This window comes from Apium graveolens, chromosome 8 (genome assembly GCF_009905375.1).
Source record: "Apium graveolens cultivar Ventura chromosome 8, ASM990537v1, whole genome shotgun sequence".
NCBI classification, from domain to species: Eukaryota; Viridiplantae; Streptophyta; class Magnoliopsida; order Apiales; family Apiaceae; genus Apium; species Apium graveolens.
Window position 1 is genome coordinate 31886571 of NC_133654.1, and position 20900 is coordinate 31907470.

Consider the following 20900-nt stretch of genomic DNA (forward strand, 5'->3'; position numbering starts at 1 on the left):
TAAAAAACTAATGGAAACCAAATGCAACTTTAGATAAGCGGGAGCAGAGGGAGGGAGAGAGAGAGATAGAGGGAGAGAGGGAACAAGCCAACAACTGAAGTTTGTGAAAATGGCCAAGAAGGATTTGGAACTAGCAGTGATAGACCTGTCTTGTTCTGATCGTGTAGCCACTGCCAACTCCATCCACCAGGTTGCTACTATTTTTTCTTTAATATATTTCTGCCATTTCAATCTTATTATTTTCAAGTTTCAACAAATCTAATGGCTACAATACACTACTTTACTCTCATACCGCCAAAAAAAAATCTAATATTAAGTACTTTATTCAGAAGTAAATGGTTTTCATGATTTTGTGAATAATATGATGACTTCAGCAGATTTATATATTAAAATGACTAAGGGGAATTTTATATTTGTTGACTTGTGCATATCATTTTTTTCTTTTAACATTCTTGAAGGACAATGTAGAATTGGACCCATAGGCAACGGTTTGTACCTTATGTTGCATATTTAGTTTTGCATAATTGTTCATGAATACAAGTAATATGATGAAATGAATCATCTGTAGTCATTTATATGTGAATTTTCGAGGTGAAGCATAATACTAGGGAGAGAGCAAAACAATGAGCAAACAAACTTAGAGTTGCCACTTAGATGCCGACCTTGGAATTAGCATTATCATATGACTAAGAGGAATACTAGTTGTACCTATACTGTGAATTAGTGTCTTCCCATCCCCATCCCTATTAATTTAAACATACTAGTTGTATGTTTGGTAGTTTATATGACTGTTGTTTGGATTAAGTTGTCGGTGTGTTCAATAGTAAGATAGAGGGGGAGCGTTGAGTAGAGTAAAACCTATATCATAATTATCATGTCTGCCTCAAAATGATTTTACAAAAAAATTGCAAATACTGTGTGTAGGCATGTATGGACACTGGTTTCTTTTATCTCATTAATCATGGCGTAGAGAACGAGTTAATACAAAAAGCGCTTGAAGAGAGCAGGAATTTTTTTTCTCTTCCCCTTGAAGAGAAGATGAAAGTGGCTTGGAAGGAGCACAGAGGTTACACTCCACTTTGTTCAGAGAGACTAGATACCTCTTTACGTTCCACAGGTACCGTGAATTGGTTATGATCTTAATTAAAAGTTTACTCTCCTCATATGCGAGTTATCCATTTCTGCCATTCAATTTGTAGTCTTTCGGACTTTTGATCTATTATTGCTGTGCGGGAGTGGGGGTGGATTTTGGAGAAGTAGCATATAGTCCAACTGCTTGTCTATAATGAGTTAAAACTTGTTGAGGTCACAGCATCACTAAACTGTATTAAAGCATACGAATATGTGTATATATATGGGACAGAGGACCAATAATATATCATAGAAACCTAAAGATATTAAAATATTTCTCAACTTCAATTCGATATAGCTCAGTTGTTTTTAGGTATTTTCCGGTTCACATTTTCTGTTTTGACTTCATCAGCTAAGTTACATGCAGGTGATCTGAAAGAGACAATCTATATTGGTCCCCTAGAAGATGATAAAAGCTATTTGAACCAGTGGCCTTCACGAGGTATGTTTATACTAACATACACTGATGCAGGTAGATGAACAAGCATGTTACATATGTATTCTTTTTTATTTTTTAATTCCTTTAAAACTGGAAAACAGTTGAGGTTGGCAGCAGCGAAATGTGTAAGTTGTAGCTTAGCTGTAGCACAAATTTCCTCTATGCACAATTTGCTAATCTATCCTTAATATATTTATTTCAATATCCATGATCTGAAGGACTGCACACATAATATATCCTTTTAGTTTGAGATTTATTTGAACTAATTTTTCATGCTTGGAAAAAAATCAGAAATATTACCATTTTGGAGATTCACAATGGAACTTTACTATGAAAAAGTCCGGTAAGTACACTCTGTTGTAGTTTTGTTTCAGGCTTGTTATGTGTAAATTGACTATTCATGAGAATCAAAAGGATTACCTTGATATATATTTTAGCCAACTGTGTTAACTTAATTACATATTTTTATAGAATCTCTCCTTATTTTCTTATGATCGACTCCTTGCTAAGATCAATTCTGCATCAGCATAACCCAAACGTGTTCTAATAAGTTTGTGACTGGTGTTTTGATGCTGTATATATGTTTTTTTCATAACATACATCCCTTCTTCGTAGACGTGGGTGTAAAAAGGAGGGCTGGGTGGGATAGGAGTTAGTAATATGGGTGCTACTAACTTACTTTAATATGTTGTGAATGGTTAATGTTTTCTTTTTCTTCCTCACTTATTGAGAAAAGTGTGGTCCTAGCAAGACCTTGTGACGTTCTGTTGATGTACTGGTGTGTGCTTTTGTAGGGATGCTGGAAGAAGGTTGATCTCTCTGATTGCATTGGCATTAAATCTGGAAGAAGACTTCTTTGTAAAAGTTGGCCCCCTGGATCCTTTTCTTCGTCTACTCCACTATCCAGGTTTACTTGTAAAAAATGAATATTGAGTAGTAACACACTTCATGTTCTGTCGGATCTCCATTTTATCCTTTCTTGATGCTATGAATTTGGAATAAGATTGTTTTAAACAATGTATTTTAACTTTTCACATTCTAATGTCATTGTGTAGTAATGCATTGGTCCGCAAAGTATCTGAACTTGAAGTATGTATCCTCTTTAAAAAATCACTTTAAAATGAGCACTGTGACATCAGTTAATCTTTAACATCAGTTAAAAGCTCTCCTGCATGCAAACACGCGTACCCACATAAAGAATGAACCTCTGTGTGTGGGTACATGAGATAAATAGGATACTGTCCTGAAAAAATGTTTATTGAGCTTTTCCGTTTTAGGTGAACAAGGTTCTTTGGACGAACAGGTTTTAGGTGCATCAGCTCATTCGGATTATGGAATGATGACTCTTCTAATGACTGACGGGATTCCTGGACTTCAGGTTTGATATATAGATATGCTTACATGTGATTTCCTTATTCATGTCTTTGTTATGTGGTTAATCTCTCCAAGTTCACAGGTATGTAGGGAAAAATCTAAGCAGCCACAGGTCTGGGAGAATGTACACCACATCAGTGGGTAAGTTCATAACTATTAAATCCTTATAATTTGGAGATGTTGATCAATTTATTTGAATGCATTGTTTTTTTAAGGGGCTAAACTGTCATGGTTAATCATATCAATTTATTTAAATGCATTGTTTAACTAAGGAGCTAAACCGTCATGGTTAATGATTTAATTTAAATTATTCTATCAAGAAATTTGTAAAATTAATAAAGCCTTTCCTTGGCCATAAATGTTTGTGCAGGGCTTTTGTAGTTAACATTGGAGACATGATGGAGAGGTGGACTAATTGCCTGTATCGGTAATCCCTCTTCGATGAACATGTATTTCTTTTCTTTTCTTATCCACATTTATATAATCTAATTCTTTGTTGCTCCTTATAATTCTCCGACCTATCCAATTTGCAGATCAACACTTCACAGAGTGATTCGAACAGGACAAGAACGATATTCTGTAATAAACTTCTGTTTACTGTATTCCCCTATATTACCTGTTGTGCATCTTTATGTGAGAAGCTGATAATAATTTTTTTCTTGACAAAATATTAGATGGCTTTCTTTCTCAATCCATTCCAAGACAGTGTGGTAGAATGCCTTAAAAGTTGCTGCACTGAGGCATCTCCTCCAAGGTATTGCATCTGAGTCGCCTCTTGTCAATTTCCATGCATGTGTGTATATAAATGTATTGTGATTGTGAGAGAATTATAGTAGAGCAAATAGTTAGTTTTCTGTATTGCAAACTCATGCATTCCAAAAGCAACATTTATCTAAGAAAGATGTTGACAAAAGCATGCTTTGTAGGTTTCCACCAATTCGGAGCGGAGACTACCTAAAGGAGAGGTATAGAGCCCACAGCATGGCAAATATAGAGTATGATGCTACTGCATAGAAATCCTCGGAACAATGCTACTGCAATCGAAGTTTGCCTGTGATGCTTATGGTTTTATTACTATTCCATGGAGTTTGGATACCTGGAGAAAATTATCATATATTAATAACTATATGTGTTGCCCTTGCAAGTATGGTACGATTGAGATGTCTGCAAGTCTTGATCGTCATCTACTAGTGTTTAGAAAAGTCTCGATGGGTATCAACAATCGGACAATAATAATATCCATGGCGGAGCATGTAATGTATTGGATTGAAAGTGATACTGGGTCAGGAAGTAGCACTAATTTTTTTTTGATCAAGTTTTGCAGGGACTAGAATAAAATAAATAAAATAAAAAGCAAGTCACAAAAAGACAGCTAATTACATTATAGCATTTCATAAAAACAATAGGTCAGATGAAGGATATAGATCTAACCTCAAATCGAGACGTGTTTTGGGATCTTTGACAGATATAATCCTGTGTTTTGTAAGCACAGGCCACTGGTTTTGGCAATTGCTCTAACCCCAACACAATGCGGGTTAGTATGAGGCTGTATGTCTCCCACTTTCCTCCCTCCATGAAAATTCAGGAACACAAGAATGAGGTTGTTTCGTAAAAGGCACCCTCTCGAATTTCCCAAACAACACACTAAAATTACCAAATTACTTGATCAGTCTCCAAAATTTACCATTTTCATTTCTTTCAACACAATAATGCCTTCTTCCAGAATGGAAAAATTCTCAAACTTTTACAATAATGCAGAACATACATGTTTGCATTATCTAACAAACCCCATCATCATTCAAGAAAATATGAATAATCAAGTAGTAAATAGTAGTAACAACTAACCTGATTCTAGCTCAGGATCACATTGTCGTTGTCAAATAATTAACATATAATACAACTTCTTGATTCTGCTGAAGAACACACCAAGACCAATTACATTTTCATTTTGCAAAATCTTAAAAATGTCCCTCCTTCTGCAAGATACGCTATAAAAGGTTTTTTTTAATTCAGAAAAAAATCTGTATTTTCGAAAAAAATATTATCAAACTAATTTTCAGAAATTAATTTTTTTAATAAAATGGTTAAAATGCATATTTTTTATAGTTGAATGTCGAAATTGTAAAAAAAAATGTTCGGGGGTTGATGTGAAAATTTGTTGAACTTTAATGGTCAAAATGCAATTAAATATTGTCAAATTACTTTTTTACCCCTGACCTATTTAACGGTAACGGAGGAAACTGAAGGAAAGGGTGCAAAGTGCAGGCACAAACTTGTCTGGGATATGAAGTGCAATTATTGAAACTATGTGCAATTATTGAAACTATTAATACCAAAGTGATAATGGCACAAACCAAAGGGGTGCACTATACAGTTAACCCTAAAATGTATAAATTTTTATTCACTGTTGGGTTTCAGATTTTATTTCTTATACACAAATTCGGAAAAGTATTGAAAAGGGTGGAGTGCACTTGTTGTATTCCAGACCTTGAACACTGCTTTAGCACTAATTACAGTTGTGTAATATTCTTGAAAAAATGTGAAATTTTAGGAATATTTTCTAAATGAACTGTTTGTACTGACAAACTTGTGACCTGGAGGAAGACTGTGGCTCCTTATCTTCTTCATTTTCATACCATTGTTCAAAATTTTCTTTTGCGATATTTAGAGAACGGTCTTTTGATTACAGTAATACTAGTTGCGAGAATGAATTACAAAAATACGAAGAACAAAAAGCATCATAATTTAATTATCCACAAGATAACATCAAAAGCCACCATGTAGAATCTGGCAATGCTATGTTTGTTTGTTGCACAAAAGATGACGGACTCGTATTAAGATCCTGATCTCCTTCCAGTTCCTAGTCCGCGAGAAATCCTCAATGAGTACTTTGCCCTTCCATTCTTTCTTGATATAAACGAACTACAGGTTGCATCACCTCTGGCATGGTCATGAACTCAATTCTTCCCACAATTTCTGAAAGACAAACAGCTACTGCATTTTCCGTTACCAGAGGCAAGTATATTTTCATCTTCTCCACTGCCATAGGTGCAAGTCGAGGATCATAGCCAGCATATGCACATAATATTATCCCAAAGAGATCTGCTTCATGCTCATGGCTAATGACAAAGAAACCGTGTTAGTGAAGAAAACCAAAAGATGAATAGCAGGATAACTGCAGATCATAATGTTATGCTTCAGACTGCCACTTTTATGGAATTAAAGAGCTCGACAGGGCAATCATCAACAATAAGACATATATATATGTATAACACATCAATGCAGTTTATTTTTGTAACAATATTGTATGCTTCACACCCTTACTAACATGTTATGGCTTGCGAAATGCTTGTAAATTAGAAAATATACATTCTTAAAAAGAGTCTTGGACACTCGGGTTCAATGCAAAATTTAATTTTAATAAATGGTCAGAGTAGATGGATCTGATTATCAAACATTTGTAATGACAACCCAATCAAAGATTGTAATATATCTCTGTATATTCATGCAGCTATAACTATCTAAACTCTGTTTGTAACTCCGATATGAGATTAGTTCAACGCATTTGACATCGACGAGCATACATCAATAACATTTGCTTGCATCATATATTGTCACAAGAATGCACCAATAAAGACTGGAGAGGTATGCTATTTTGTCAAGCATACCTCTCTCATGAGGGAGTTCATAAAACAGAGAAAAAACACTCTAATTTACAGTGAAAAACTATAATTTGTAATGATGTGCTATGATCCCTCCACATGAAATGTGAAGACATAAGAAAGTAATAATAAAAAAATTGTGGATTGCAGAGTTTCATTGTTATGGAGTATGGTGTGATGGACACACCATAAGTACACTAGTTTAACAAGTAATGATATTTAGGGTTTGGTTGCGACATGCCTTTAGTTAAATCAATGCCTCTCATATCATAACCTTCTACATTACTATCTCAATATAAGCTCAACCTAATTAAGGTAAGAACTAGAGGGCACAAGGAAGAAACAATGGCCAAGAAAGGAAAATAAGCGGTAAAAGGTAAGAAACATGTAATATATAGTTAGTAAGGTCAGCTCTTCATAGTGCAGAAGAGGCGAAAATACATTAACAAGTGTTTCAGCAAATAAAGTTAAATTTTTAACAGTTTTCACAACGAAAACCAGTGCAGACATAGCATGGTTGGACAATAAACTTCTCGTATGAGTTTTAACAAACCTACGCCTACAGAACCAACTCTATTCCTTACAGTATTAAACTTGTAAATAGGAAACCAACAATTACTAACTCATTCAACGAGTGTTCTTACAGAAAAACATAGGTGCATTTAATATGGTATTGCATTATGAAGTACTCAAAAGCAAACAATTACAGAGCAAGGAAACGACCTAAAAACAACATAAATAATCTTCCCACGAATTTGTATGATCTAAAAGCTCTAAAAAATCAGGGAGACATAGGCGCATAGCATATATAAAATCTGAGGATAATCTACTGAGCTTTAATGAAGATGCATTCTAACCTCAAATAATATATTATCTCAGGATTATATCCATGTATCATACGATGATAAAGCCTCAATAAAAACCAAGAGAAGTTTGACCATGTCGAAAAAGAACATGCCCAACCTATTCAGAAAATTAACACAGGCAACTCGGTGATTATCAAATTAAATTCCATGACTAATAAATCATAAGGAACTAATTTATAGAACATACACGATTGGTATATGTACCTCATGTGCAATTACAATTGCTAGCTCTGCATCTGTCTTATATAAATCAAACAAACCACTAAACACTATAAGAGCATCTCCAACCCATTACACTATTTTGGCGTAATTTTTACACCAAGATAGTGTAAAAACTACACTATCTTCAAATTCAACTCCAACCCACCAACACTAAATTTTACACCATTCTTGTACTATATAGGTTATTTTATTACTAAAGTACAAAAGTAAAGTTAAAAGTAATAAAGTGGTTGGATACAAATGGAACAAATTTGTTTTTAGTAAAGGAATACAAGGGCAACATGAGAATATATAAAAACTCTAAAAATTTGGTGTGACAACAAATTTGGTGTAACTTTTGGTGTGACACCAAAATGGTGTAACTTTTAGAGTGGGGTTGGAGAGGAGTTTTACACCAAAATGGTGTAAAAGTATATTTTTAGAGTTGGGTTGGAGGTGGTCTAATCACCCCCTTATTCATCCCGATATTTATAGAACCTGCACCAAATCTAGGGTCCTTCGCCACATAAAACTCCCAATCCATTCCCTCCTTCAAATGTGTAGTTGCAGACTTCTCATTTTCTTTCCTCCTACCTTGAATCTCCCCAGCATCACAATCTTTAAGCCCCTGTTGATCAGTCAACGTGTGACATGTGCCCGTCTCCCTCTGTAATGCATCAAGAATTTGCCTAGTAATTGATTCAATTCGCACACAATGTGGGTGAGTCCGGGGCAGTGCCATACTCCTTTTGCATTGCTTATTCCACCTCCAAAAAAATAACGCTCCCCGGATTTGATCAACGAATGGAAACACATAAATAGTTTTAGTCATAAAAGGGACCGTCTCAAATCTCCCAGTAAAGGGAGTCATACAGCTTAAAAACTTAAGTATAGGCCTAAACACATATTTCTCAAACACATGAACAGAATCCTGCCTTGTTCCAACACAATGACTAGACTTGCTGCCTAACATTCGATCAAATCCCATCCTCAACAAATTTTTCGTAAACGCAGAAAAGTAACTCAAATACTTGATTAATGTCATAGTCTTAAACTCACCATTCTGATTTCTTTCAACAGAGTAATGCCTTGTTCCAAAACTCATCATGGAACAAGATTTAAACCCCAACAATTTTTTACTGATTTGAGTTCTAGCAACACGGTAATAACACAATGGGTTGTTAAATTTTTGACCATATCCCAACCCCAACAGAGCTCTAGGACCATCAAAAATCTTAACACTGGGTAAATTAGTAAACCCCAAGAGGGTTTTAGAAACAGGTGAAGTATTAGAGGAAAGAAGCCTGTTTGATGTTGCTAAACAAGATTTAAACCCCTCAAGTTTTTTAGAAACACTAGTGAATTTAACACTATATAGGCATTGTCTTAAAAAACCCATGATTTTACAGCAAAGATAAATAAAATAAATATACTTTTTTTCTCAAGAAATGAACTCACCTGATGATATACACTTCTTGGTTTTTGCAAAAACAAATTTTTATGTTGTACCAACAAAATACATATATTTTCTTGTACAAGATAGTACTAGTATTAATTTGGTTTTCAAGAATTTAATTCAATGTACCAAAAAAGAAATGGGTTCAAGAATCAAGAGGCTGGTGACTAGTACAGACCAGTGACTGCATGCAGTACAAAAACACTGTCCTTCATTACAGTCAGATTTTACCATTACTTGTCTAAAGGGGAGTTGGCACTTTTTGTTGAAATGCAATAAATTTAAAAATACTGGTCTGCTTGATTCCATTGCCTGAGTTTTATCTATATTACTAACACATAACTAGCGTCTAGCTAGCGGTGTTATTAAATACTACTCCAGTATTTAAGCTCGCGATGCGGGGCCTATAAATAATACATAAGTATTCATGCAAACAAACTTTAACATTGAGAAAATTTGCAAAATTACATGTTTTTTGTTATATTAATAGCATAACCTAGTTACATTTTTGACAAGGTTGGACTACATTTTTAATATGTTAAAGCATGTAACACATATCGTCTAAAATATTAGTTCTTCCTTTTTGCAATTTAAACCCTTCTATTAAACAGGAATTTTTGTTGATTAAGATGAAAATGTTTAAAACACTTCTTTTATTGTAATCAAGAAAATGAGAAGACAAGAGATTTTCTGCATTTTTCAAAATATACATGTTTCAATAAAAATATGTAACTTTTCTGGGTTCAGCCCTTGTTCCTATACACAAAACTAGAAATGGTAGTACATAAAGTAGTGGGTTTATTTGAAAGTTGCTTCATAATATCACCCAATCTAATTTTTTTGGCGCTCATGAGTATTAACCAGAAAAAAATTTAACTTACAAAAACGCAGATCATATTATATAGCAAGTTTAAATTAGTCAAATTACTAACAAAAAATTTGGGAATGTGTAGCAAGTTATCATAAAAATAAGCGTATATGAGAGGTTTGTGGATGAAAATTGTATCTTATTTGTATCAAATTTATCTACCGTAATTTTATGTGAAATGCTAGCAATTTATTCCATCTCTACTGGTAGAGCCTATCAGCTTAACCTTTGAACAATCAAATATAAAAATTTTCACAATTATGAAATAATAAAGGAAAAATCACATACTACTGTGTGAACTAGATCATACTAACTTAAACTAAATTTGTTCCCCAGAGGAACACTGTGGCTTACTGGCTTCATATATCAGAGTCTTGACAAATGATCAATCTCATTTCAGGGGTTCAAATTATGCTTTTACAATTTTCAAAGATTGGTCTCTGATTATAGTTTTACTACTAGCTGTTCTGGTGATTATAAAAAATAAAAATGGTCATATCCCCTGCTTTCTTTTTTTAAATATAGATGGCAGGTAACATCCATCACTGGTGGCTCCTCCGTTAACTCAATTCTTTTCTCTTTTGTCAAACAACAAAAATGTTCCTTGTTTTTTGTTACCAAAAAAACAACGAATGTGAAATTGTGAAATTATTTATTTAGGCATCAATCTTGACACTTGATAATACATATCCATGACTCCATCCATACTAAATTTCTTCGAACTTCTTATTCTCGTAACATATATGTACAACATAGCCAGCGAACAGCAAAAAGGTTCATGATAAATAAACTCTCCTAGAAAGTGGCTAAATCTGAGCCTATGTGCGAACCTAGCAGGGCCGTCTCCAGGATTTCGGAGGCCCTAGTATTTTGGAACCAAAATCTAAAATTTGATGAACTAAAATCACATGAATAATTTGCAGTAGTAAAAATAATTCTTAACTAATAAACAAAGTATAAAAATAGTTCAAGTTAAAGCTAAGAAGTTATTATTCTTCTTGCTTTTGAATGTGCAAAATCTCTAATGAAATCACCAAAATCCAAATGTTCATCGGCAGTTATATCATTCAAATTTCCATCCACAAAATTCTCAGGCAAATTAGTATCAACATTCAAGTCATTGATATTTTCATCCACTAAATTCTCAGGCAAATTATCATTAACAGTGACATTCTCACTTGAATTACCCGATATATTAATAGGTTTCACATACCTATTCATAGATCCTTGTAAAGATTGTGTGAGTTTGTCTTGCCTCTCTTTTTTCTTTCTCTTAAAACATCCTGAATCATGCTTCCTTTTACCCGTCATTATGCTAACACCTGTAATATACTACAAAGAATCAAAAATATGTAGTATCTAGTATAGTAAATTAGTTTTGAATTTAAAATACCAAGTATAAAAGAATTGAAGAGATCACTATATATTACCTTTGCTGCTCTTGTTGGTTCTATATTTGCTCAATTGAGCGTATTAGGTTTTCTACCTTTTTGGTTATATTAAAGACTTAAAGTGATTTAAAATATTGTAAAACATTATACTAATTTATTGGGCTATTATCTTTCTTTATTGTATTGAATAGGCCTAAAGTTAAAGTACTATCCAGATTTCTAAACTGGTGTATACGGGAAAAGAATAGATATTATTTTAATAATTTTATTGAATATAATTAATAATTATAAATATTAATACTACATGTATGTATATATATTGGAGGCCCCTATATTATTGGAGGCCCTAGGCAAATAACTGGGGAAACTCCCCGTAAAGCCGGCTCTGGAACCTAGGCTCAGCGCCTAAAGATTCTAACAGGTCATGGTGCACGATTCTGAGCCTAGGTGTGAATCTAGGCTTAGCGCCTGGAGATTCTGACAGGTCAGGGTCCATGATTTTCTCATGTACATTTTGCATGAGGAAATTCTACAGTGCACAAGCTCTAGGAGGTCATCAGAATACATACAAGAGAGAGAGGGACTCAGCTAGCTAAAAGACATGGGAGGAAATGGACATCAGAATGCACACAAGAGAGAGGGAAGTTTTCTCTTGCATAAAAAACCATAAGAGGAACCATCAAAACTGAAGCTCGTCTTAAACCTGAAGCTGTAACGGTCTAATAGAATAGCCAGTCTCTCTAACTAAGAAAATTCTGCCTACAATCTTCTATTATGGGTAGATTAATGTAGGATCCAAATGATTTTTCACATCCTATAGCCTACAGAAAGAAGATATAATTGATATTCTTGTATTAGCTATCTACCAAGAAACACGTGTTTATTTTGCTAGGAAGCTAGTTCAAAAAATTTGATGGCAAGGGGATTGTTTGTCCAACCACCTACGATCAAAATGACTATGGTAACCTCAGTTACTCGTCCAACTAAACTGCCCAATTCGTGGTGTATAAAATAGAATCTCAACATCCTTTGAAAATCAGAAAAATTCAGAGGCTAGATAACACAGGAGGATTAATAAGATTGTATTGTATTGATGAAATGCATTCTCTAATTGGTATATGAATTCACATGCCCAATGATAAAAATGTTATTTCGTGACAATGTGGGTGAAAAAGATAGAAGAGGCAAGATTGTAAATAGTACTTGTTGATATGCATGTTCCAATGTTTCACCCTGGCCAAATCTATATTCTTTATTAAAAAACAAAATCATATTTTATTGGCACCACAAAAATACCCAAGTACCAAAGTATCAAATTTTGGTACTCACCTAATACAGATCGACTTTAATTCTCAGTAAACTTTATTTTAAACACAAATTGACTTCTATTATATGTAAATTTTGTTTTATATTAGTTAGTGTCCATCCAAGCATCTATTTACCTTTATAAAATAGAAAAAAATATTTTTAAGCGAATTTATGAATTATATTAAGATTTTATTAGGTTATGTTAAATTAGGTAAAATAACGTATATTTACTTTAAATTTGAAAAACTACTAACTACTAACTACTAAGTAAACTATTAACACGAATTGAATTCTATTCTGTTTAGACTTTATTTTCTATTAGTTAGTGTTCATCCTCGCGTCAATGTACTTTCAAATTGTAAAATACGTATTTTAAACATAATTAAGTAATAGTAAATGATCTTAGTGACAATTATTAACTTTTAAACTGAAAACTATTGATTTAACGGTTGTATTCATCGTTGTCCATCACATCATTTATTTACTTTTAAGTTAAAAAAACATTCTTAACAATAACAAATATATGGGTTGTATTTAGATCATATCAAGTAACATTAAATTAAGTATAGTGACATTTATTTACTTTTAATTTGAAAAACAAATTTTATCAATAATTACGTAATATTAAATAAACTATATTGAAAAAAGTAATTATAAGATAATTATCAAATAATATTAAATTATATAAAAAAAATTGGTTTATAAGATAAATATACAATTCGTTTCACAAAAACAAAACTAATATGTTAGATTTCTATAACATGTAAAACAATACAGGGAAATTTCATAATTGATTCGATTCTTTTAACTACATAATTATTCTTTTCAAGTACCAATTTAATATTTGATTTAATATATTGATTTCAGTCTGTGTTTCGAATTAATTATGAGTTCAATTCTGTACAAATACTAATTGGATATATATAATCTTGGGCCCGTGTTTTACATGAGTTACCCACTATACTAATAAGCAAAACCATGTTATTTTTGAACACAAAAGTACCAAATCTTAGTACTCTTACTAAAAAAATTATACAACTATTTTTAGAATTTTATATAATTGAATCTCAACTAACACGAATCGACTTATACTCTATATAGACTTTGTTTTCACTTTTAACTTAGATTTATTAGTAGAATAACTATACAGTGTAATTCAAAATTACACTTTAACTACATAATTTAACGGCATTTATTTATTATATTTTAGTATGTGTTTCGCATGAATTATGAGATGCAAATAATAACTTGATATTATTTTTAATCTCGGTCCCGTGCTTTGCACAGATTACCAACTAGTGTAACGTAAAAGTTCAATTGCATGTTTAAAATTCTTAGTTGGGAACATGGAACACATAACTACAAACCCTGGAAATTCTTACCACCTGTGCAATATATCATGATCATAATCTTGCACAAAAATACCTGACATAAATTAATACCCTATTCACCGCAAGATCTTCTTAATCAGTACCTTGTCCCTTAATACTTTTTTGATATATCGCAACTGCTTCTTGCATTAATTTAGGGTGAGATATTGACTCAATTCTTTTCGCCACAAATGGACAAGATCCATCTTTTCCTGTCTTGTTCCTCAGTACCACAGGTGCAAGTTGAGGGTCATAGCCACCAGCAGATGCAGATAAGAACATTCCAATGAAATCTGCTTCTAGCTCATGCCTAATGACAAAGTAATTGTATTGAGCATGAGCACTAAGATATGTACTACAATACAAATCCAATATACCAGTATTCTCACACTAAGTACCGTCTACCAAATATGGCTTACCAGATGTTAGATTAACATAGTAACAGGACCAAAGTATATAAAAAAAATTATCAGAACTTTAACAAGGATATACTAAAACTCCAAGATGTTAGGGGTACTGACAATTGTCAAAAGGTTTAAATCATACTTACTGAATCCCAAATTTTTTCTTTTTGTTTATATTAATGTAAGTCATAGATCTCTCTTCAACGTCCTCAAAGTTTCGGGAAACTTGGATGTTATTGGCGTTTATTTCTTGTGAGAACCCTAAGAATGTATGCCCACTAACCATTGCATCGTTGGGTGCTATTGAACCCGTCTTTACTCCAATAGCTTAGCTCATAAGTGAGGACTTTCTACGCACTTAATACTAGTACCCTACCCTTCCAATCAACAATTGATTTGATAACCCAACATGCACATTTCTATATTCCAGGAACTGACACCATTTTCCATTCAAGAATCTTCCTGCACCTATGACAACCTAGACTTTATATGTGACTGTTAACATTATTCATGACCATATATCAATAATCAAGTGGCAATCGATACAAATTGCACACAAATTTGCAGACGGTTTTAAAAGACGATAAGAAGTATGTTTAGCATAACATATATATTTCCAAGTGTTACAGCAGCAGAAGTGGATCCAACTACCAACAAAGATGAACATTCAATTCACAGTACGATACCTTACTACTAACAAGAAATCAACACTAGCAACTTAAGTTCGGATAGAAACGAAAAAAAGACACTAGTGTGATTGCCCATGTAATATCTAACCTCAGATTATAATACGAACTTGGGGTTTTGCGATGTTTCACAAGGTAAAACAGCCAAAAGGGAATAGAATCGAATATGAGCTCTCTCAGCAAATGGCGTGCAACAACATGCCCCATCTGTACAAACACAAAATACAAGTGTTAATGAAACTTAACATAGATTTAATAATCCAATAGCAACTAATTGTCAGGCACGTACCAGATGTGCAATTGAGAATGCAACCTCATCATCAGTGTTGTAATAATCACACAAAGCCGATGCTACAAGTAGCCTCCCAGTCCGCGTATACCAAGCATGAACTTCAGGACGAATACGGAATAAAACCTCCCATTCTTTACCCAACAAATTGCCACTTTCCATGGCCTCTCCAAGCCATTCTTCCCCAGCTAATATATGATGCTTTCCATCCTCCCTTTCCAACACCTTAAGCAATTTTCTCGCAATAGCTCTAATCCGAATACAATGCGGATGAGCATCACACAACACATTTTCACTGAAACCATCATCACCTAAAACTCTATAAACCCGATCAAAGAACGGAAACAGAACTAGGCTCTGTTTAGTATAAGGTACACTCTCAAATTTCCCAAAGAACCTAGTAAGATAACCCAAATACTCGACTGAGGGCGCTGTTTTGAACTTAACAACATGATTCCTATCAACACAATAATGCCTTATTCCAACAAACTGACCAAAAGGGTTGCCTAGTTTTTGATTAAAACCCAACCCCAACAAATGAATAAGATCACAAGAGCTACTTAAACTTAGTGAACTGGACTTAAACCCCAACAGGGTTTTAGAAACAACACAACTTTTACAAAATCTCAGCCTGCTTAGTGTTGCTAAACCAACAGATTGAGACCTCAACAAGTTTTTAGAAACAGTAGAAAATCTAACTGTAGGGCTGCATTGTCTCAAAAAACCCAACATTTTTGCAAAGAGATAATTATATGTATGAAAATATCAAGAAATGTTTAATAAAATGAACTTCCTTGATGTAACTCACAATAATGCAAAAGAGACGAGTCTTCTTGTCCAAGATACAAAAGTATGGTAATTTTTTTATCTCAGTTTTCAATATTGTTTTATACACAAAAGAAAAAATGTGTTGCAGCTAGGTAGACTACATGCAGTACACATATTTTCCTTTAATGTCACAAATATAACAGGGCCTTGGCATTTTTAGTTGAATAAAAAAAATTAAATATTGTTGTCTATTGGTTGAGCACTGCTTTATCTTTACTGAACAAAATAACTGAACAGAAACACTGGGAACTTCTCAAGAAATTATGAACTAAAAAGTAAATACTAACCTAAATCTAGCTTATAGGTACCGAAAATATTTGCATTGTAGTTGTCAATTAAAAAACATTGATACAAGTTTTCTTTTACTAGATATTCAAACAATTTCAAAATAAGGTCAGTACACATAGGGTCAGTTATATTCAAAATTTATTTCCCCAGGGAAGCTATAAATGGCAATATGGTCTAGTGCTTTATTTTCTTTTGAATTGCAGAGATTATTTTCATAGACATGTTAAGAAAATAATGGGATGTACTTGAGTACTGTACTGTCTTATCAGGTTCCTACAAAAACATTATATTAACACTAAACAATAATGAAGATGATGAGTTTGGCAATATTAGAATTTATATTCTAAAGTTTCAAGTATCTTTTTTTCTTTGGCTCTGCTGCTCATGAGCTGAATCAAACTTTGCTTATAGCGATATTTAGTGTTTAATTTTGCAGCCATGTTATATTTTAAACCTAAAAACTCCCTGAAAAGAAGTCTTAATTAATCCAAGGTAAAAAACCAACTAACAACTAACATAAAGACTACCAAGAATGTTATATTTTCATATTCACCCAAGTACAAAATATAGTGGAGATAAGAGATACTCACGGTGAAGCTTGAAACCAAAACTTCTATCCTGGAAGTGAAAAGTGATGTCGATCTTATCAGTGTGAAAGGCGATCATCGTATTCTATACATAAAGAAGAATTCTGAATCTTAAACTTGTTGAGCAGTGTGATTTTGATATAAGAGAAGTTCTTGATCCAAATAACTTGACATTCCCTTTCAGTTTTAAATACGAATAAATCAGGAAGTACAGAACAGAGAGTGAAGATAAGAGTCTAGCTAGAAGAAGTTTAGAAAAGATTTTTCTTCTACAATTTTTGAAGAACTGTCTTGTCGTTACAAGTTCTTTATATTTTGCATATAAAAAAAGAAAAAAGAAAGAATTGTCTTGTTATTATAGTCATATACTACTTGTAACGAAATAATCGCTAAAAGTAAAACTATCCGATAAGACAACTACAAATATTAACACCTAAATTGCCTCAGTGGATTTGGAACTTCATTCGTAAGTAGAATCTGGCGGTGCTAAATTTGTTCTTTAACAATACAATGTATACGGTCAATTTATGGTTCCAGGCATCTCCTACTTCTCCACAAGATATTCTCGGTCAGTACACTGTCCCTTCATTCTTTCTTGATACACAGAGACTGCTTTTTGCATTACTTCTGGTTTAGACACAAATTCAATTCTTTCCTTCAAATGAAGAAGAGGTACCTCACTTCCCTTCAGTTTTTTCAAGTCTCTTTTCATCTTTCTCAATGCCACAAGTGCAACTTGAGGATCATAACCAGCAGATGCAGATAATAACATAGCAATGTAATCTGCTTCTTGTTCATGCCTGAATGGAGAATTAACTGTGTTACTAAAGAAAAAGCAGAAGACTAACATGAGGATTGCTACAGAGCATTCTTCACACTACCACTTGTCATATATGTACATAAGGAGTAAAAAACACATTTACAAGTGAAGTGAACACAACAGATCTTGAACTATTTAGTATTCTCCAGCCCTCTTACTAGCATATTATGACTTGCAAAACGTGTAGAACAACATAGAACCGCCAAGAAACAAGATTGGCTCTAAATGATGCAGACAGAGGTGAAAATATATTTGCAAGTGTTTCAGCAGCTGAAGTCATATTCTTCAGTTTTTACAAAAACGGCTGAGCCCAAGCATTGATGACTAGTGAACTAATTGAATACGAGTTTAACAGATCTACTACACAACAACCTCTATTCTTGCAAACTTAGTACTAGAAAACTGACATTATCAACTCTTTCTAAGGCCTCGTTTGGTTGCTTGTAACCTAGCTCAGTAACTCCAAGTTCCTGAGAATATGGCTAAGTTTCAGCGTTCAGTTTAATATTGATAAGGGAGCCCACACTTCCAATATATAATGAGTTAGACTAATTTGGGGGGAATTTAGTTAACTAGTCAGAACGTGGTTTTTTGAAGTTACATAGTGATGTAAGGTTTTATCTATTTTATTTTGTAAATATAATTATTGTTTCTCGTTAACTGGTGCTTTTAAGTTCTATTTCTATATAATATATATTTATAAGATATAAAAATTTAATACTATTTATTCATATTCACATAACTTGTAATTATTTTTTTATATGTAAAAGTTTATATACCTTTTTAATCTTTAATTTGTTTTTCTATCAATATGAATTTTTGGCTCTAATATTTATAATTAAATGTTTAGTTATATATATTATAGTTAATTATAAATTTTATAATTATAATTATAATACTTAATAATAGATTAAATTTATAAATAATAAATTTATATACTTCTATTTAATTTTCTATTTAGCACCCAATAATAATTTTCAAATAATATGTATATATGTAAAAAAATACAAATATTATTAAAAATGTGATCATTTAAAATTATAAACCAAACACATACTTTTACACATCCTAGGATTTTAAGAGTTTAGTAACCTAGTTACATGGATCTGTGAGTTCCTGTGTAACTTAAAACCTTTAACCAAACGAGGCCTAAAGGTCTTCCTACAAAGTACATACGATGGATATCACGGAAATGAGTGTTGGTACAAACATGCCCATATCTGCAATTTTTACAGAAAAAATTTAAGAACATCTGACAGTTGGTCAATAGTTGTTTAAACAATATAAATTTTGCAAGGCATATGGTAATGTCACTACTGTTTTAGAAAGCACTGTAAAACATATAATTACAGATCAGGTAAACTACACAAGATTCAATAATTATAATCTCCCCAAAAATTCACATAACCTATATACAATAAAAAATTCAAGTAGACATGGAATATGTGAACTCTAAGGCCAGTCTCTCACCAAAACAAATTAAATTAGTAGCTTAATTAGATAAATATTCTCACCACAAATAATAAGAAATTTCTGGATCATAGCCATTTATAAATCGGTGATACAGCTTGAATGGAAACCAAGCAAGACGTCTTTGGGCATGTCGAGAAACTACATGACCAACCTATTCAAACAATAAACACAAGTGACCAAGTGTTAATCAAATTGAACACGGATTACTAACTAATCGAAATGTACTAATTTCACGAAACAAGCACACATCATATATATACCTCATGTGCAATTATAATCGCTAGCTCTGCATCCGTCTTATACCGATCAAACATACCTGTAAACACAAGAATCTTCCCAATATTAATGTAACCCGAACAAGCCATAGGAACATCCAACACAAAGAGTTCCCAATCTATTCCTTCCTTCAAACGCATCCTTAACTCATCATCTTCCTTCCTCCTACAACTCTTCACTAACTTAACCTCCCCATCATCCCCTACAAGCCACCGTTGATCAGCCAACACATGACACCTACCACTCTCCCTCCGTAACGCCTCAAGAAGCTTCACAGCAATCGACTCAACCCGAACACACAAAGAATGATCCTGGGACAATACTTCCCCCTTCTTGTACCCCTCCTTCACACACCTAGAATAATACAACTCTCCCCATATCTTATCAACAAATGGAAACACATAAACAACTCTATTACTAAAAGGGACTATCTCAAATCTTCCAATCAAGAAAGTTAAAAAACTCAAACACTTAACTACAGGCCTATACACAAAATCTTGAAACCTATTAACAAAATAATGCCTTGTTCCAACAAAATGACTTAATGGGCTCTGTAATTTTTGATCAAAACCCAATCTTAACAATCTTTTAGGACAATTAGAGATTTTAACACTAGGCAAAGTTGTGTAATGACTTGAAAACCCTAAGTACTTGTTAAAGATTCTAACTTTATGAGGATTAAGGTTGTAATATGTAAAGGGTAAAGTTTTAGAAGCAGTATATATATGTTTGTATAATCCCATGGTTTTTTAACAAAGTATATAGATACATTAATACACTGACTAACCTGTATGAACAAGTTCTTGTTTCTGAAAGACAGGATGTTTGTGAGACCTGTTGTTCACTCTCTTTGATTCTTAGTTGGAAAATGTTATTTTCAGAGTAACTTTTTTATTTCTAGAGCAAATAATGAGTGAAAAGATAAAATTACCCCCTTCATTTATAATAAAAAAGCTTTTAAAAAATATCAAAGACAAGGATCATTTCATAATTTCACGTATTTTTGCTCTGGAAATAAAAAAATGGTTCTGGAAATAACATTTTCCTTGTTACTTCTTCTTTTTTTCTCTAGTTTTGCAACCGTGCGAAATACGGATCCGAAATTAAAAAAAATAGTATCATATTATTATTTACATAAAATTGAAACTCATAATCGGTGTAAAATACATATTTAAATATAATA

At 32.9% G+C, this 20900-nt stretch overlaps 2 protein-coding genes across 5 annotated transcripts; one reads left to right on the forward strand and one right to left on the reverse strand.

Annotated features, from left to right (window-relative positions):
* On the forward strand, positions 1–4244 carry LOC141677208 (azadirone synthase LFS-like). The gene is made up of 11 exons (XM_074483019.1): positions 1–190; positions 925–1117; positions 1499–1573; positions 1862–1913; positions 2365–2477; positions 2848–2948; positions 3027–3085; positions 3315–3371; positions 3478–3523; positions 3619–3698; positions 3871–4244. The coding sequence occupies exons 1-11, from the start codon at positions 110–112 to the stop codon at positions 3956–3958; spliced, it is 945 nt and encodes a 314-aa protein (XP_074339120.1). The 5' UTR covers positions 1–109; the 3' UTR covers positions 3959–4244.
* A 1484-nt stretch (positions 4245–5728) lies between these two features.
* On the reverse strand, positions 5729–20619 carry LOC141678063 (mitochondrial metalloendopeptidase OMA1-like). 4 transcript variants are annotated; one of them, XM_074484262.1, is made up of 8 exons: positions 20505–20619; positions 19702–20071; positions 19483–19592; positions 15446–17948; positions 15248–15363; positions 14171–14376; positions 11211–11319; positions 5729–6063 (listed from the first exon to the last, which is right to left on the reverse strand). In XM_074484262.1, the coding sequence occupies exons 4-8, from the start codon at positions 16175–16177 to the stop codon at positions 5823–5825; spliced, it is 1404 nt and encodes a 467-aa protein (XP_074340363.1). In that variant the 5' UTR covers positions 16178–17948; positions 19483–19592; positions 19702–20071; positions 20505–20619; the 3' UTR covers positions 5729–5822. The 4 variants fall into 4 exon arrangements, with proteins under 4 accessions (XP_074340363.1, XP_074340364.1, XP_074340362.1 ...); XM_074484263.1 differs by having other exon boundaries at positions 19702–19757; positions 20505–20611; XM_074484261.1 differs by having other exon boundaries at positions 19702–20097; positions 20505–20608.
* Positions 20620–20900: the final 281 nt, after the last annotated feature.

Excerpts from the sequence above, each read along its gene's own strand:
- LOC141677208 (XM_074483019.1), top strand. The coding sequence starts at position 110 with ATGGCCAAGAAGGATTTGGAACTAGCAGTGATAGACCTGTCTTGTTCT. Across the intron at positions 1,118-1,498 it reads TACCTCTTTACGTTCCACAG|GTGATCTGAAAGAGACAATC; the intron begins GTACCGTGAATT and ends AGTTACATGCAG. Across the intron at positions 3,372-3,477 it reads TGGACTAATTGCCTGTATCG|ATCAACACTTCACAGAGTGA; the intron begins GTAATCCCTCTT and ends TCCAATTTGCAG.
- LOC141678063 (XM_074484262.1), bottom strand. The coding sequence starts at position 16,177 with ATGTTGGGTTTTTTGAGACAATGCAGCCCTACAGTTAGATTTTCTACT. Across the intron at positions 14,377-15,247 it reads AGTTCGTATTATAATCTGAG|GCATGAGCTAGAAGCAGATT; the intron begins GTTAGATATTAC and ends CTTTGTCATTAG. Across the intron at positions 6,064-11,210 it reads TTACAAGGATCTATGAATAG|CCATGAGCATGAAGCAGATC; the intron begins GTATGTGAAACC and ends CTTTGTCATTAG.